Source organism: Mus musculus, chromosome 8, assembly GCF_000001635.26.
Source record: "Mus musculus strain C57BL/6J chromosome 8, GRCm38.p6 C57BL/6J".
Lineage (NCBI taxonomy): Eukaryota > Metazoa > Chordata > Mammalia > Rodentia > Muridae > Mus > Mus musculus.
The window spans coordinates 84,401,002-84,418,435 of NC_000074.6; the positions used below are offsets into that span (position 1 = coordinate 84,401,002).

At 48.5% G+C, this 17,434-nt stretch overlaps 1 protein-coding gene across 34 annotated transcripts in view; it reads left to right on the top strand.

Moving 5' to 3' along the window:
• The window catches only part of Cacna1a (calcium channel, voltage-dependent, P/Q type, alpha 1A subunit), a 301,621-nt gene that overhangs the window by 62,371 nt on the left and 221,816 nt on the right, over positions 1-17,434 (top strand). For 30 of the 34 annotated variants that reach the window (XR_003947227.1, XR_003947223.1, XR_003947224.1 and 27 more), the window contains exon 3: positions 14,643-14,942. Coding sequence is in view for 27 of the 34 variants with exons in the window: in XM_006530609.3 (XP_006530672.1) it covers positions 14,643-14,942 (300 nt within the window). In the remaining 7 variants the exon portion in view is untranslated. Of the gene's footprint in view, positions 1-14,362; positions 14,943-17,434 lie in introns of those variants that run through there. The other 4 variants (NM_007578.3, NM_001252060.1, NM_001252061.1 and 1 more) reach the window with 2 other exon arrangements.

Genomic DNA, 17,434 nt, shown 5'->3' on the forward strand with positions numbered 1-17,434 from the left:
ATAACCCTGTACTAGTGGCTACTGTCTGTGACAGGGCAACATTAAAGACATCCACATTGGTCATTAAATTACATAATTCATCTCCACTGAAAGCTCATTGGTCAGATATAGTCATATGATCCCAGAAAAATCAAAAGTGGGCAAGGACATACTACCTTGACACGTGTCTGCGGTGGAGAACTAGTAGCATTTGGTGAATAGCTCTGATGGCTATGTAAGAGAATAGGTCATTTGGGATCCTTGAAGGAGAAAAACTCTTCTTTTAAGGAGTATTATGGCTTTGATCTGACATGTTCTCAAAAGGACCTTGTGCAGAAGGTCTGATCTTCAGGCTCTGACACTGTTGGGAGGTCATGAAATCTTGAAAAGGAGGAGCCTTTGAAGGAATATTGGGATTCTGACAATTCTTGTCTGTTTCACTTCCTGGACCCTTTAAGCTACTAGCCATTTATGACACACACACTACTGCCTGTGCTTGCACAGACACAAGCCAATCAGGGCAAGTGCTGTCAACTCAAATCCCTGAGACAGTGAGTCAGAATAGGCTTTTCCTCCTTACCTGCTTACTGCCTCAGGTATTTTGTTACAGTACCAGGCACCTGGCCTCTGCAGGAAGGAAAGGGAAAGAAAACCATGGATCTTAAAACATGTCGTTAAATACCTAACAGCAAACGACTGTTTGTAACCCTTGTATGATAATGAAAGTAGTCCTGTGGTATGCAAAAAGACCAACCAACACCAGGTGACATCTTCCCTTTAATGAAAACGATTCATCCTTGCAATCGCTTGTGTCACCACTAACTCCTCTCAGTATGAAGCCGCAAGTCAATTTCCAGTAAAAAAATTTCCCTAGAAGATGCAGGGTTAATAAAGAGCGCTGGAAGCTCTTCCAAAGGACCTGGGTTCAGTTCCTAGCACCCATATAACTCCAGTCCCAGGGGTTCCCTCTCCCTTCTGCAGACACTGCACACTCATAGTGAGAAGACATATGCACAGAATAAAATAAAATAAAACAAAATAAAATATAATGTAATGTAATATAATGTAAAATAATTAGTCTATGAATTTGATAATCTTATTTAGAAACTGTATTTTTAATTCATTTAATATTCTGATCATGTGCTGGTGGTATTTGGAGTTGCACTGTAAGTTATTTGTGTTGTCTACTATTTTGTAACAAATTACCCCAATTTTATCATCTCAAATGGCCAGTCTCTTAGAGCATATGTTGCTGCAGGTCTACTGCTAGGTGTGGCTGTGTGAGTGTCTCTAGTGTGTCAGTGGGCCTTTGGTCTCACCTGGAGACCTGACCCTGGAGGATGTATTCCTGGGCTTCAGCGCGCAGAGCTTGGAAGCTCCTTCTGTCTGTGGGGCTGAGCGTACCAGTTAGTCAGGGATTCCCTGTCAGTGTGTGTGCGTGTGTGCATGTGTGCATGTGTGTGACAGACACAGAGAGACAGACAGACAAGACATACACACACACACACACACACACACACAGAGAGAGAGAGAGAGAGAGAGAGAGAGAGAGAGAATAAGGTTTTGTGAACGCATTTCATAGCTGTCACCTGTCACTGCCACATTCAGCATCATTTATACTTTTAAAGTTTGTGTCTGGATCCCATCCACTGTTAAGGGGATATGATGGTGGACACCTGGACCACAGCACTGAGAAGCCATGGCAGCAGTCACAGAACCCAAGGCCAGCCTGGGCTACTTGGTGAAACCACATCTCAGAAAACAGAGTAAGGAAGTGGGAGATTGACCAGTGGGTTAAAGACCCTTACACCAAGGCTGACAATCGGAGTTCAATCTTGAGGACCCACACAGTGAAAGGAGAGAACTAACTCACTGGAGCCAACCTTCATACGAAATAAAAAAAAAATCAAGCAGGGGCTGGAGAGATGGCTCAGCAGTTAAGAGCACTGACTGCTCTTCCAGAGGTCCTGAGTTCAAATCCCAGCAACCACATGGTGACTCACAACCATCTGTAATGGGACCTAATGTCCTCTCCTGGTGTGTCTGAAGACAGCAATGGTGTACTCATACACATAAAATAAATAAAATTTAAGATATTAAAAAAAATCAAGCAGGAGAATTAGTATGTGGCAGAGAGTTGGGATCACTGGTTGTAACATCAGAAGCTACCTTCCATATTTACAGAGTAGAACTTATTCATTCATTCATTCATTTATTTATTTGAGATAGGGTCTCATGTAGCTCTCAGGCTGGCTTCAAACTCTGTATCTAGCCAAGGATGCCTGCGAGCTCCTGATCCTCCCGTCCCCAGCTCCTTGGTGCTGGGATTGCAGGTGTGGGCATCACTACTTTAGGCTGCAGGGACTCTAAGCAAGAGCTCCACTAGCCGAGACATGCCCAGCCTCCAGAGAAGAATTTGAACGACGTTTAGTTGACAAGTTTTTGTAGAAAGTAAATAGTTTTCTAGTCTTCACATCCAATCCAAAATAGGCCAGAATTGTGCACAAAAGCTGTGTTTATCAAATGATCTATGTACAAGAAATTTACACCTTGCTTTTCTAAAGAACCAAGTTTCAGAAGGAACGCTAAATGTTACTGGAGATTTCTTGGCCAAATGGCCTGGCCAAATGGCCTAGCCAGATCTGCTAAGGGATCTGCCACAGTGGAACATACCCACCCCACCCCTCCAAGAGCCTCTTCTCTTGTGTGCAACAGTCCCAGGCAGACAAATGAAGGGAAGACATATGTGTAGGGGAACTTCCAAACTGCATTGTGAGGTGGCTTACTGGTTAAGAGCACCTGCTGCTCTTGCAGAGGACCCAGATTCAGTTCCCAACACCCACATGGTGGCTCACAACTGCATGGAACTCCAGGGGGAATCTAATACCATCTTCTGGCCTGAAAGGGCAACAGCATTCATGCCTGCATATCCTCTGCCCCCTCCCAATAAAAATAAAACAAGTCTTAAAAATATATGAAATATCATTAATGCTGTTGTTAGGAATGCACAAAAATATGACTGTAAAGCAAGAAAAGGACACAGAGAAGGGGACACATCAAAACTGTTATACTGAAATAAAAATGCACAACAAATCTCAGGAGGATTAAAAGGTGAGTTGGAGCATGGTCTCAAAGAGAAGAATAATTAATTTTAAGGAGACCAAGATGAAAAATAGCAAATAAAAGGGCCTGCTCACTTGTAACAGGGCTGAAGTGACCAGAGAGCCCAGACAGGAAGGAGCCATCAAAGAAACACTTAAGGAAGTTTGTGAAAGTTGAAAGGAAGGTCTGGCTTCTGCACTGAAGATCTTTCTGAGTACTCAAGAGCAGACTGGCTTCTATGCACAGCACAGTAGTAACTGTTTCAGGGCACAGTGGCCAGTGAGACTGAGTAAAAGGACCAGGGACAAGAAGGTTTGAAATGTCCCAACAGTGTGGCTAGGACTGACAACAGAGGGAGCATGGTTTCTAAGTTAAATGCTCTGGGAGTGAAATTCTATATGCAGCCACATTGCTTTTTAAAAAATATTTCTTTTCTTTTAATGTGTGTGTCTGTGTGTGTTGCCCTCAGAGTCCAGAACAGGGTGTCACATCCCCTGGAGCTGGAGATAAAGGCAGTGGGAGCCTCCCGATGTAAGAGTTGGGAATTGAACGTGATTCTCAGGAAGGCAGCTGAGGCTCTTCCACTGTGGTGTCTCTTCAGCCCTAGTCACACTATTTAGGGGCACGAAGAGACTTCCCAGCATACACATCTCTAATGCTCACTTCTGGAGGCAGATTGCAGTTTTCACAGCTGTCTGCATGCTGTTATGTTTTCCCTATTACAATTGCTGCTTTCCCAGAAGAGAGTGACATCCACGCTCTCTTCCCTTGATGAGGTTTTGTGACTCACTGGACAGAACAATCAGAATTGATGCCTCATCACTTCCCAGTGTTAAGTCACAAGGGAGACTGCAGATATTGACTTCTTCCAGGGAGATAGAAAGCTTGGAATTTCTGAACTGGCACTTTCTCCCATTTACCCTGACCTCACAGTGTGAAGGCCCCAAACAGAGAGAGCGTGCAAAGACCGAGAGACTCCAAATCCTACTGTTTGGGCCTTTCTAGGCTCCATGACAGACCTGTGACTGGGGAAGCCTTTTATGTGTAGCTCCCACTGCCATTTGATTATATTGGCATGAGACGGTTAGGGAGCACAACCCAGCTGATTCCCGTTGGTGACTTGAAGCATAAAGTATAACAACTGCTCAGCATTGCTGGGGTTTTACTAAGTTTGAGCTAAGTAGCTAGAAGACCTCTCATGCACCCTTTCTCAGAAAGCTACTGCAGGGTGCACTCCATCACAGTAGGGGAGTAAACTAAGAGAGGAACACAGGGTCCCGAAGGAGATGTGGAGGGAGGGCCTCTCACAGATGACAGAGGGAGAGTCCAAGTACAGGAGGTGAACTAGAGAGGAGACCAGGCCCCAGGGAATCAACGTGGGGGTGGGGGGAGTTCACCATAAAATTAGATGTTAGTGGTAGAGGAAGAAACATTTTAAATTTGGACAAAATGGTTGACCCCAAAGAAGAGTAAAAGAGAAGAAAATGTGGCCATTCTTTCTTCTCCTGAGAATGCCAGCCACCTGGACCTGCTCCATTATGCAATCATGGAGTCTCCCTAACTTAATTTTTACTTAATGTCTGGTTGTAGTGTATGTGTGTGCACAAACTTGTGGGGGGTCACAGGTTGACCTTAGGTGTTCTCCTGTTTTAAAATCTTTATTATTTTAATGTGTGTGGGTATTTTTTCGTATGTATGTCTGTGTACCACGTGTGTGCAGTGCCACAGAGGCCAGAAGAGGTGTTGTGTCCCCTGAAATTATTACTACGAGGAGTTTTGAGGCACCTCGTGGGTGCTGGGAATTGAGCCTATGACTTCTGAAAGAGCAGCCAGTGCTCTTGACTGCTGGGTGTGTCTCTCCAGCCCCTCTGCCTAGTTCTCAAGTGACCGTACCCAGCTTTCTCATGTGTGTGCTAGGGATGTAAACTCAGGTTTGCACTGCAAGCATTTTACTGGCCGGTCCATCTCCCAGCCCCTCTCCTCAACTTTACGAGAGAAGGATGTTGAGCAGATATAGGGTTGGGAAGGACATCAGGGGTTCAGGGAGAAAAGAGAAACCCCTCCTCTTCTGTGGCACAAGCTCAAGTCACACCGACGGTGTGGGTCACCGATGGGCTGAGTCTGGTTAGTGTGCTGGCTTGAGGCATCAGGTTCTCTACTCTGGAATTGTTCCTGGAAACTCCTCGCTACCACATAAATGCTCAGGGGGAAGCAGCCAACCTGTTTCTAAGCTTGTTGAAGGTTAGTGCTTGTCCCTATGGTCTTGGCCTCACATGTCACATATTGCCACCAGTTTGGGGGGCCTGAAAACTGATTCAGCAGATAAAGGTGCTTGTCACTAAGTCTGATGACTTGAGTTTACTTCTCGGGACCAACATGGTGGAAAGAAAGACTCCTGAACAGTTTCCTCCACATGCACACTATGGCACTGCACTCATCCACATTCATACATACATACAAACATATATACACACATACATGCATGAACATACATGCACACATATACACACATACATGCATATACACACATGCATATACATACATGTATACATGCATACACATAGACACACACAATACATACAAGCACACATGCATAAATACACATACATACATACACACATACATGCATGAATGCACACATAAACACATACATATATGCATACATACACACATACATATATATGCATACATACAAACATACATACACACATATACACATTCATAATACACACATACATGTATACACACATATATACATACACACATATACATGCATAAAACACATGCATGCATACATAATACACACACATAAATTTAATGAAAAAGTTAAAGATCAGTTTAAATACAATAGTGACAGGGAACATGATATTTAACACTGGTAATTTCAAGCAGTTAAAAGTATGAAGTTAATTTACAATGTGAAGATGATAAGAGGATGATGGGGCACAGTGACAAGGAAGAGGGTTGCCAGTCTGTGTGACAATCCCCCATGCAACTGCTCATTCCGAGTCCCCAAAGCTCTGTGCTGGTTCCTCTTTATTACTGCACAGGTAGTGCCTTCCTACACACTGCATGTTCCCTCATTCTGTTTATTTATCCCTCATTCTGTCACCATTCAGCTCGGACACACCATCTTGGACTGTGGCTGCAAAATGACTGGGCACGCAGCAGGTGCCCAGGAAGGCAACGAGACATATGCACACAGAACGAGCCGTGTGCACACACAGCTTTCTCTTGCTAACTGTTTGCATTTTCTCTTTTCCTTAAAGTTCAGACCTCCAAAAAGTTGTACAAATAGCACGAAGAATTCCTGCATGTCCTTTGTCCAATGTCTTCAAATGTCAGCCTTTCCTACGTATACTCACTAGCTCTCTCCTTTTCTTTCTTTATCTTCTTGGGCTACTGAGAGATCCAGTGGCCCTTTAACCTTAGAAACAGTTTCCTGAAATAGATCCATCTCTCGAACAAGCACAGAGGAAATGGCCACGCCCAGGAATTAGCATCAATACATCATTACCCAACCTGCCAGGCACCAGCTGTGCCATCTAATGTCCTGTGTGACACCATCAGATTCTTGTGACTGCATCTCCCCTCAGGTTTTTCTTAACTGCGGCGGGTCACTCTGAACTTGCCACATTATCCCTTCCTAAGACACCAGTTCTGGAGCACACCCTTCATTTGACCTTGACTGGAAACAAATCATTCACAGCCTGCGTTCTTGGCAAAGAGATGCAGAGCAGTGTCCACGAGGCTCTGATTTATCCTGCTAACTCTGACTATTTGCTTGTCTGCCAGAACCATATTGCAGGGTCATTTACTAACAAGTGTCAGGCCGGGGCATACCCCAGTAACAGAACCTATACCTAGAAATCCCCAAGTGAGGGGCAGGAATGTGGCTCAGTGGTTAGAGCATCTACCTGGAATCCCCCAGTGAGGGGCAGGGGTGTTGGCTCAGTGGTTAGATCACTGTAGGCATGTTTGGGTCCATAGTCATTTCCAGCCCAGGTTGGAGGCATGTGTGTGGGAACAGCTTTGGCACAGTGCGTGTGTCATTGTTTCTCAGCCTCCTATCCATGCTTTTTAGACATTCCTGATAGTTCTTGTACATTTTCTTGGCAGTTGCCAAAGTACCTGTGCCTATTTACTTTGACAAAAAACAAAACAAAACAACAAAAACACCAAAACAAAACAAAAAACAAAACAACCCCCCCCCAAAGAACAAAAAACAAAAAAATCAAGACCCACCATGCTGTATGGCACCCAGCCCTGAGATGGTTTCAAGCTGTTTCTCTAGTGAGAGGAAGACAGGCTCCTTGGAGATACAACTTGTTCTAGGGCTCAGTGGTAAGGATAATCTTGGAGAGGCATGTCTTGCCTGGAACTAAGAAAGAGGTTAGAAAAGGGGGTGGGGCAACAGCTTGTACTTAAGAGGCCGAGGCTAGAGAATTGCTGAACGTTCAGGGCAACCTCAGACTATGTTGAACTCATTATGTAGACCAGGCTGGCTTCCAACTTAGATCTGTTTCCTTCTGCTTCCAAACACTGGGATTAAAGATGCTTGCCACCACACTCAGATGGCTTTATCACTCTTGCTCTCTACCTCTAAAGACCCTGGAACTTAATATTGGCAGGTATGCAGCCAGAACGACGGAGACCAAATGCCTTGAACTGACCCCTTCCTTCTTGCAGCTCAGTGGCTGGCTGTGCTGGTAATCATGTTAGTGGAATGTGATCTGGGCCTTTCTTGTGAGAAAATTCATTCTAGTGCTCTGTTCAGTCATACAATAGCCACAGCCAGCCATCATCTGACAAGTGGACCCCAGCTGATGGATGGATTCAAGATAGACCCATGGCAGGGTGTGGGGGGTGATGTCTGGCCACCTGCTGTTAAACTCTGTGTGGCTAGGAGGCTAGTCCAAGTCTTTCTCCCTGGTCAACAGCAGTCACTGGTGTTACTGAAGGCCCCAGATCTACCTATAGTAGCCACTTGAGATTCTGTGAGAAATTAATTTCTTCATCTTAAAGAATGTCTCCTTATCTGCAAAATCAATGCACCCAGAGCCCATCACTGTTTAGGGCAACTGAGTTAAATTCTCTGTGGAAAAGAGTTATTATTTTGCTGGGCACGGCACACATCTTTGATCCCAGTATTCTGGTGCAGGACCAGTCAGATTTCTGTGAGCTCAAGACCAGCAGCTTCTGCATAGAGTTTCAGGTCAGCAGGGCTGCACAGTGAGACCCTATCTCAAAACAAACAAAAACGAACATAGAAACAAACTGAAAAGATTGTGGAGAGAGGGGAGTTGGGATCATCCTCTAGGGACTTTACAGAAGGACAGTTAGGTCTGAGGAGATGGCCAGAGGCAGTAAAGGGCTGGAGTTCAATCCCAGAGCCCGTGTAAAAAGCTGAGTGTTTGGTAGTGTGTGCGGCCAATCTCAGCTCTGGGGAGGTGGAGTCAAGGAGGCCCCTGAAGCTTGCTGGCTACCTAGTGAGGTCCAGCCAATGAGAGATGCTATGAAAAACAACATTAAATAATAAAAGTGATAGTTCCTCTGGCACACACAGATGTGCATACACTTACGTGGACACACATGTATGTGCACTTACACATTCATGAACAAGGGCACACACACATGTGCACCCAAACATACATGAACATGGACACACATACACACACACACACACACACACACACACACACACACACACACACACACACACACGAGTTGGGGCTCAGCACTTGTTTGTTGTTGTTGTTTGCTTGTTTGTTTTTTCTTTTTGAAGGCAAAGTCTCATATACCAGGCTAGCCTTGAGCATCTGTCTCCTGAGTGCTGGGATCACATGTGAGCAGCATTACACTGGCTTTATGTAGTGCTGAGGACAGAACCTAGGAGCTTGTGCAGGCTAGGAAAGCACTCTACCAACTAAGCAACACCCCAGCCTGGCATATAAACATTACAACAGCGTAGCCCATGCAGCCCATTTGTCTGCTATGGAGGCATGGGTGGGCGAGGGCCCTGGGGGACAATTTGTTTTTCACCATGGAGGAAGGCTGAGGTTGGTGTTGGGGCCTCCTGGTCAGAGTTGAAGAGGGGAATCCCTACAAATGACCATGAGAAATAGTGTTGCTAAACCAGCACCCAGCAGACTTAGCACCCAGAACCCCGCAGAGATACAGAACATTTTATTGAAGTCTCTCTCTCTCTCTCTCTCCCTCTCTCTCCCCCCCCTCTCTCTCTCACACACACACACACACACACACACACACACACACACACACACCACTGCATACAAGCACCATATGAAGCTCAATTAAATGATTAAGCAACAGGCTGGGAGCATGACCCAGCTGACGGGACACATTCTCAGTATGCAAGAAGCTCTGGGTTCCACCCCAAGAACTGGGCCTGGCAGCTCATATCTGTAACCTCAGCACTCAGGAGGCAGAGGCAGGAAGATCAGAAACTTAAGGCCATCTTTGATTATCTAATGAGTTTAAGGCCAGCCTAGGATACATGAGGTCCTGCTTCAAAAAAGTAAATAAAACACACGAGAGCTCTAAGAAACCAAGCATTCTGCCTTGAGTCCGTGAGTCTCACAGAGAAGAGCCTGAGACAGGACACCAGCTGGGAATTTAAGGACAGTCTGGGCTACATGAGACCCCAGCTCACAAAAAGAGCATTTTTATTTTATTATTAACTTATGGTTACTGTGCATGTATGACACATGTTCATGGTGTGTACACAGGGTGGCACACATGTGGAGGCCAGAGAACAATTTGGGGGGTGGCTTCTCTCCTTCCATCCCTATGTGGAAGGTCCCAGGAAACTGACTCAGGCATTAAGGTGAGTTTTGCAGGGCAAGTGCCTTTGCTGCTCAACCATCTCACTAGCCCAAAGGTTTTTGCTTTTAAATGAACAAACTTTGCAAAATAAACATATTTGTGCAATTGTCATCCACAGAGAGATGTTTGTAAAAGATCCCTCTAGGCCAGTCACTTCCTTACCACCAATGTGGTGGCCACTTCGCCCTCCCAAATGTCAGCAAACTTCTGCTCAGATTTGGACTTTATAGAATAGAAATTACACACAGCTGGGCTGACAAGATGGCTTAGTCAGGAAAGATGCTTGCTGCACACAACTGACTAAATTTGTTTCCCAGGACCCACATGGTAAGAGGAGAAAACCGATTTCAGTTAAGGTTTGCTCTAGACTCTAAAAGTGCATCTCAGCAGGTGCATGCCCGTCACACAGACAGCACCCTTGGGCATGTTCGTCCATGGACTTATGTCCTCTTTCTTCTTAGACAAACACCCAGAAGGGTCAGCAGGATAGCTCATCAGGGAAGGGTGCTTGCTGGGAGAGCGATGTGACCCACATTCTATCCCTGGCACCATGTAAAGGTGGGATGAGGAAGCCAACATCACAAAGTCATCCTCTGGTGCTCGCACACAAACAGCAATGGTAATAAATAAAAGATGCAGATCCGGGCTGAGACACCGCTCTCAGCCTGTTTGGATGTTTAGCACTGACTCTGTTTTCTGAAGTGCATATCAAACTGTCCTCTATGCTGCACAGTGTCAAAGGGTTTTAGACTCATGGCAGTGACTTGAGTAAATTTTCCAACCTTTCCCAGCCTCAGTGCTTATGAGTGGGCTGCTGGGCTTGGGAAGTGGCTCAGTCAGTCCTTGACTTTCAAGCATGAGGACCTGAGTCGGTTCTCCACATCCCACATAGGAAGTAGGGTATGGTACCACACTCCCAGGGCTAGGGAGGCAGAGTCTGGAAGATGTCTCAGGTTCACCCACCAGCTAGCCTTGTCTGCTTGGCAAACTGCAGGTCAGTGAGGAACTGAGGAGTACAATCAGAACAAGACAAAACCTGATGCCAACCTCTGTTCCCCTGTCAGTTAGTCAGTCAGTCAGTCAATCAATCAGTCATCAATCAATACTTTAATTAAAAAGGTGAGTGGAACCTGAGGAACAATATCTAAAGCTGTCCTCTGGCTTCCATGTGCATTTGCACACAGGTGCTTGACTGTGTGTATGTACACACACACACACACACACACACACACACACACACACACACACACACACACAAATGGGGCTACTCTGGAGACCATGTGGAATCTTTATCCCAGGACTCCATCATCCTCCAGATCCACTCTGGTAAAGCAGCTCAAGGGGCTTCAGAAATCCTTGCAGGTGAGGATGAATCTGGGAAAGGTTGGCTCTGCAAGGTGCAGGTCTCCTGGGCTGATTCCTGATATCCTTAGGCAACAGCTTCCTGTTTTGCACTATTGGCCTTTGAGACAGTGAAAGGCAGAACAGGGTCAGATATAAACACCATCGCGGTGTGGTGAGTGCCCTGTACCCCCCGCACAGCTCTGCCCCGTGTGTTACTTATGCCACGCCTGTTGTATCACATTCCTAGTTGTGATTTATTTATATGCTTTGTTGTTTGAGGCAGGATTTGACTAGCTTAACATGTACCCTGGAGCCCAGACTGTGCCTGAACTTACAACAATCCTCCTGCCGCAGCCTCTTGTGCAAGTGGGTGACAGGTGGGTACCACCACCACACCTGGCTTGTTTTGACAAATTAGGAAATCTTAAAATGCACTAAGAGTTTATATACAGACATAACATCACTTTCAAATGTTCCAAATGAACTCAAATGCTGCGTGTGGGCCAAGCAGGCTTTAACTAGCTGAAGATTTGCCTTCTTAGCCTCTCCCCCTCTCCCTTTCACATTCTGCTTTCCAATCCACACATATTTAGGCTTAATGAAATTCATGACAAATCATGATCCCCTGCCTCAGCCTCTGAGTTCTATGATGGCAGACCTGCACCTATAAAAAACCCAGCTTCTTTATTATTAAAACAATTTTAATTGTATTTTTAATTTTGTGTATGTGTATGGAGGTCAGAGCACATCTTGTGATAGTCTGGTTTCTTCCATCATATGGATTCTGGGAATCCAACTCACGTCAGCAGGCTTGGTGGCAAGCCCTTTTATCCAGCGAGCCATCTTGCTGGTCCCCTAAATCCATTCCTTCTTTTAAAAACTTTGTTATTTCATTTTATATGTATGAGTGTTTTGTTTGAGTGCATGCCTGTGCACCACATGCACACCTGGTGCCCAAGGAAGCCAGAAGATGGTGTTGGATTGCCCAGAACTGGAGTTACAGCTGGTTGTAAGTCACCATGTGGGCGCTGGGAATCCAACTGGGGTCCTTTGGAAGAACAGCCTACATTCTACCTTCTAAGCCACCTTTCTAGCTCCCCAAACTATTTCTTGGTACATCTGCTTTAGAAGTTAAGTTTCACATCCTATAATCCTGAAGCTACTACGTGTATAGAGCCTGAAACACTGCCCATACAAAGCCTCAATCCACAAGCAGGCAAGTTCACATGCATATGGTGTCTCAGGCAATGCCGTACTGTGGCCCCAAAAGAAAGAACCCAGATGCCCATTAAAAATAAAAAGAAAGAAAGAAAGAAAAAAGAAAGTGGACAAGCAAATTGTAGACTTTTCTTTATAGAGTATTATACAGCAAAGAAAATGTGTCACCCACAGGTTCTGCAGAATGATGCTTATTATGAGATCAAAAGGAGCAAAGCATAACTCCTGCCGAGGAAGGCATGCCAAGGTCATAAATAAAGCTAAAAGAATTAGCAGAATGCTCAGGCAGAAGTTATACTGGCACTGGCCCCCGTGTAGGCCTGTAGGCGGGTTTCTGGGGAGCTGGCTTCCAGGAGGGTTCATTCGCAGCAATTCCTCAACTTGTTCATTTGTGATTTATGTAGTTTTCTCTGTGTTCATGGAGTTTCCAAATAGGAAGAAAAAAAAAAAAAGCAGGTGGGGTGATCCAAGTGCCTTATAGAGCAGGGGCCAAACCGAGCTAGGCCAGCAGCCCCCGCCTAACACCCTAGGTCTCAGTGAGTGGTCTGCTCCTGGGAGCTCACACGGGGGCTGCCACCAGGATCTCCTATACATTAGCTTGGATTGGCCCCCTGGGACCCACAGCCTTCCTAGAAGTGCCCCAAACCATTCTTCTAGCTCATAAAAACTGTCTTCTGCTCAACAGACCCACATTTGTTCAGCGTCGGCCACCCGCACCAAGTCTCCAGACCAAACCCTCTGGTCTTTTAAGTTTCTTCCTTCCTGTTGGGCACGCCTCGTTCTAGGCAGCGACGCGGACCTCGGGTGGCAAGCAAGGTCCCTTGTGCCGGAGGACTCTGTCCCGACTTCCCCCTGCGCGCCTGGCCGCGCCTGCTCTCGCGCTGGTGATTGGTTGCGCGTGTCGCCGGGTGGGTCTTGCTCTAGGGCGCAGGGCCGCGATCTAGCCCCGGCTCCCGGCCGGGCAGCTCCCTCCTCGCACCCCGCACCTCTTCTTTCAGCGGAGCTGGGGGGAAGGGAGGGAGGCACCCGGGGGTGGGATGCTGCCAGGCTCTGCCGCAGCCCGAACCTCTGCCGAGCGGCGCGCACCGCCCTCCCTCGCTCGTTCGCTCGCTCTCTCGCCTCCTTCCCCCCGTGGGGAATTTTCAAGACTGCGCTGCTGCAATTTCCCCCCGGCCGAGGCTGCGCCGCGCCTGGCTGCGCGCACACACGCTTCCGCGCGCAGAGGAGCCGGCGGCTGCTGAATCAGGAGGAAAACAGATCGGCTTTTTTTCAAAGCCGGGGACCAGCGGCTCCCTGAAGCCTCCGAGCCCCGCCGCGCCCCTGCGCCCCGCTCCTCCGCCCTCTGCTCTCCAGTCGGGTTGAATTTGGGGGAGGGGCTGCAGCGTTTTCAGGAATTTTCTATTCTTTCCAGGTCTAGGAAAGTCAGCAAAACAGACGGACAAATCCTTCGCTGCCACCCTCTTCCTATAGCAAAGACCTGGTTTTGTTTTTTTGTTATTTAATTCTTTTCTTTTTATTTTATTTTATTTTTTTACTAATGGGCCGAGCCCACGCCTTTAGCAAGATGCCAAGCTGACCCGGACCTCGGAGGAATTTGAAGCCAGTCTCTGCGTCCAAGGGAGGGGGGACGTCCTTCGTTTAGACTTCGCGTTTTAAAGGGGGTGTGCATTGGAGCGTTGCTTTAAAAAAAAAAAAAGCTGATCTTTTTACACTATTTTTTTTAACTGATTTTTTTTTAACTGAAAAAAATTTTTTTTCTTCTTCTCCGGAGTGGGTGGCCGGGGATCGCCTGGATCGCGTCCCCGGTTATTTTTGCCGCGCCCCTCCCCCGCGCCCCGCCCCCGCGCCCTCCCCCGCACCCCTCCTCCCGCCCGGGGTCACCGCCTCTGCCGGCATGTCCCGAGCCGCGCTCCCCGGCTCGGCCGGGCCGTCCCGCTCGTGAGCCCCCCGAGCTGAGGCCGGGCGCCGCCGCCCGATGGGCTGGGCCGTGGAGCGTCTCCGCAGTCGCAGGTGCAGCCGCCGTCCCCACAGCCCGGCCAGCCTGAGCAGCGGCGGCGGTGGTGGTGGTGGTGGTGGCGGTGGCCGTGGCTTCCGCAGCGCTCGCCGCAGCAACAGCAGCCGCCGCGTAACCCGAGGCCCTTTGCTCTTTGCAGAATGGCCCGCTTTGGAGACGAGATGCCGGGCCGCTACGGCGCAGGCGGAGGAGGCTCAGGGCCGGCCGCCGGGGTGGTCGTGGGCGCCGCGGGCGGCCGAGGAGCCGGGGGCAGCCGGCAGGGCGGGCAGCCCGGAGCGCAGAGGATGTACAAGCAGTCGATGGCGCAGAGAGCGCGGACCATGGCCCTCTACAACCCCATCCCTGTCCGCCAGAACTGCCTCACGGTCAACCGCTCCCTGTTCCTCTTCAGTGAAGACAACGTGGTGAGAAAATACGCCAAAAAGATCACTGAATGGCCATATCCTTTTGCCCCAGCCCGAGCGGCTGCGCCTCCCCTCCTCCTCTTCTTCCTCCTCTTCTTCTTCCTCCTCCTCCTCCTTTTCCTCCTCCTCTTTTTTCCTCTGCGGGGCTGGGAAAGAGACCTGGGGGCTGATGGGAGCTGGGGGGCTTCTCGGCGGATAGGGGCTGGAGATGGGGGCCCGGTAGCTGAGGGAGGCAGCCTCCAGGCCTGCTGGGCTGCCGCTGCAGAGTGAGCCTGCGAGTAGTTAGGAGGCTTGGGACTGGGGGAGTGAGTGGTTCCTTGTGAAGACCGAAGGTCTGGATCCTGGGTCGGGTCGCGCGGGGACACTGATGGGGGCTCTTCTGATGGGGTCTGACTTCTGATGGAGCCCTAGCTGGGCCAGTGCTTGGACGATTTGGGTTACAGGGTAAGAGAACCCATACATGTCTCCCTCAAATCCTTCGGAATAGTACCCCGATCTCTCAACCCTGGCCTTCCACCCAAGGTGGGATCCTCAGGCCTAGGGTATAGGATACCATGTGGCCTGGCCGTAGAGAAGCCATCCCTCAGTTAGTGGCTCTGGGTGGGCCACCAGCTGCATCTGGGGACTGGTTTTTTTTTTTTTAGTGGTTTGAGGGACACATCATCAGAAGCCCTGTGTGCAACTTCCATTCTCTCCTGTCACAGATCAGAACCCCTTCAGCGTTATTTTTTGGGGTGTAAAGAAACATAATGCCATCCATCTGGTGAGGCCCATGGCCTGGGAAGATTTGAGGTGTGTTGTTTCAGTATGAGGGAAGGCTGAAGGAAGGAAAAGAAGTGGGGACCCTTTGGAGGGCTTTTTGTGGGCTTGGGTTTAGCTTCTCATACACTGGGGACCTGGGTAGGAACACCAGGAGGGTCAGCCTCCATATAGACATCTTGGGCAGGTAGGCAATCCCCCTTCCATGAAAGACCCAGAGAAAAATGGCAAAAAGCCGTTTTTCCTCTGCGGAGACTGATTGCACACACAGTGCCCCTGATTCCATGAAGTCCTCATTTGCTTCCCATAAACCTGGAAGAGGACATGCTTAGCATCTGGGGAGATGCAGGCAGGCGCGGGTGGGTAGAGTTGAGGTTTCTCTGCCGTCTAAGCATGACCCAGATTCCTGGTGTGGGGGGGGGACACACCCTGCTCCCCAGGCTGGCTGGCCACCCTGCCATGCCCAAATGTGCCTCTTGGCTTTTCAGGCTCCAGTCTGTTGAGGGCCAGAATTATCTGGGCTGGTCAGGTCCTTAGAGTTTACAAGGGGTCCATAGCTCCTCTGTAATGGGTGGGGCCCTTCCGGCTCAGGCAGAGCTGGGCTCTCGGAGTTTCTGTTCCAAGAGCACAGAGGGCTGCATTCACTTCTGGGGGCTCCAGATGGTGGTTCCTGGGGCTGTGAAATCAAATCAAGAGAGCAGGAGGTTTCAGAGTACGGGGTTTACTTGGAGGCAGTGAAAATTAGGTGTCAAAGGCCTTTTTTTGAGGAATGTCTCCATAACCACAGTGTTATTGGTGCCAGGATTTTGCCCCTGAATTCCTCCTTGCAAAGGTGGGTCCTGAAGGCTGGCAGTGTGCACTCCCAGGCATTCCAACCCAGTAACATGTTCAGAGGATGTGTGACTTTAGTACACATTCTGGAAAGAGTCGCTGGGGCTTAGAGGATGACAGGGGGTACAAGCACAACTTCAGGTGGCGCTAGGGGCCGCCGTCTTGAGGGAGCAGTCACTGGCCTGATGGGGCTTTCTTGTTGAGATGACTTTCCCCCTCTCTGTAGCCTTAGAAGAGGAGGCAGAAGAGCTGGCGAGCCCCTCAATTGTCCTCAGCTCACCCCTGTCTCTCTTGGATGCTGCAGTTCTGAGAGATGTAGGTGGTGGACCCTCACAGAAGTTATGTTTGGGCTGAGCCCTGGGCACCGTGAGAGCATCCCAACCTTGTTTCTTGGCTAGTTCAGGCCTCATTTGCACTGGGTAGCTTTGGAATGAGTGTGTGCAGTTTCCCGCCCTCTCTGCAGAGCCTCTATTCCCTTTTTGGCCCGAAGAATCAAACACTGTTATACAGCCCCACTCCAGAAGGGAGCGCTTCCCATCCCAGACCCAGCAGTCTCCAAGCCAGGTCATCATGCAGGGAGCTGCTTCCGGGAGGATTGGAGAGGGAGGGACAGAAGACCTGAGGCTGTTCCATCAAGAAATTCAGGCCAGTGGGAGGGAACAACACAGACTTGCCTGGGAGTCAAGATACCACACAGAACATTGACTTTAAAAAGAAAAAAAAAATCCAAATACTATTGGCATTAGGAAAAAAAAATGCTTAAGTAATTTCTCTAAAAAATTTCTTTTAGGGAGGTGAAGACAGAGTCTCATGTAGTCCAGGCTGGCCTCAAACTCTCTATGTGGCTGAGGAGAGTTTGAGTCATGACACCAGCTTTGCTCTGTGTTGGGGCTGAAACCAGGGTCTCACACATGCTCGGCAAGCACTCTAACAGTTG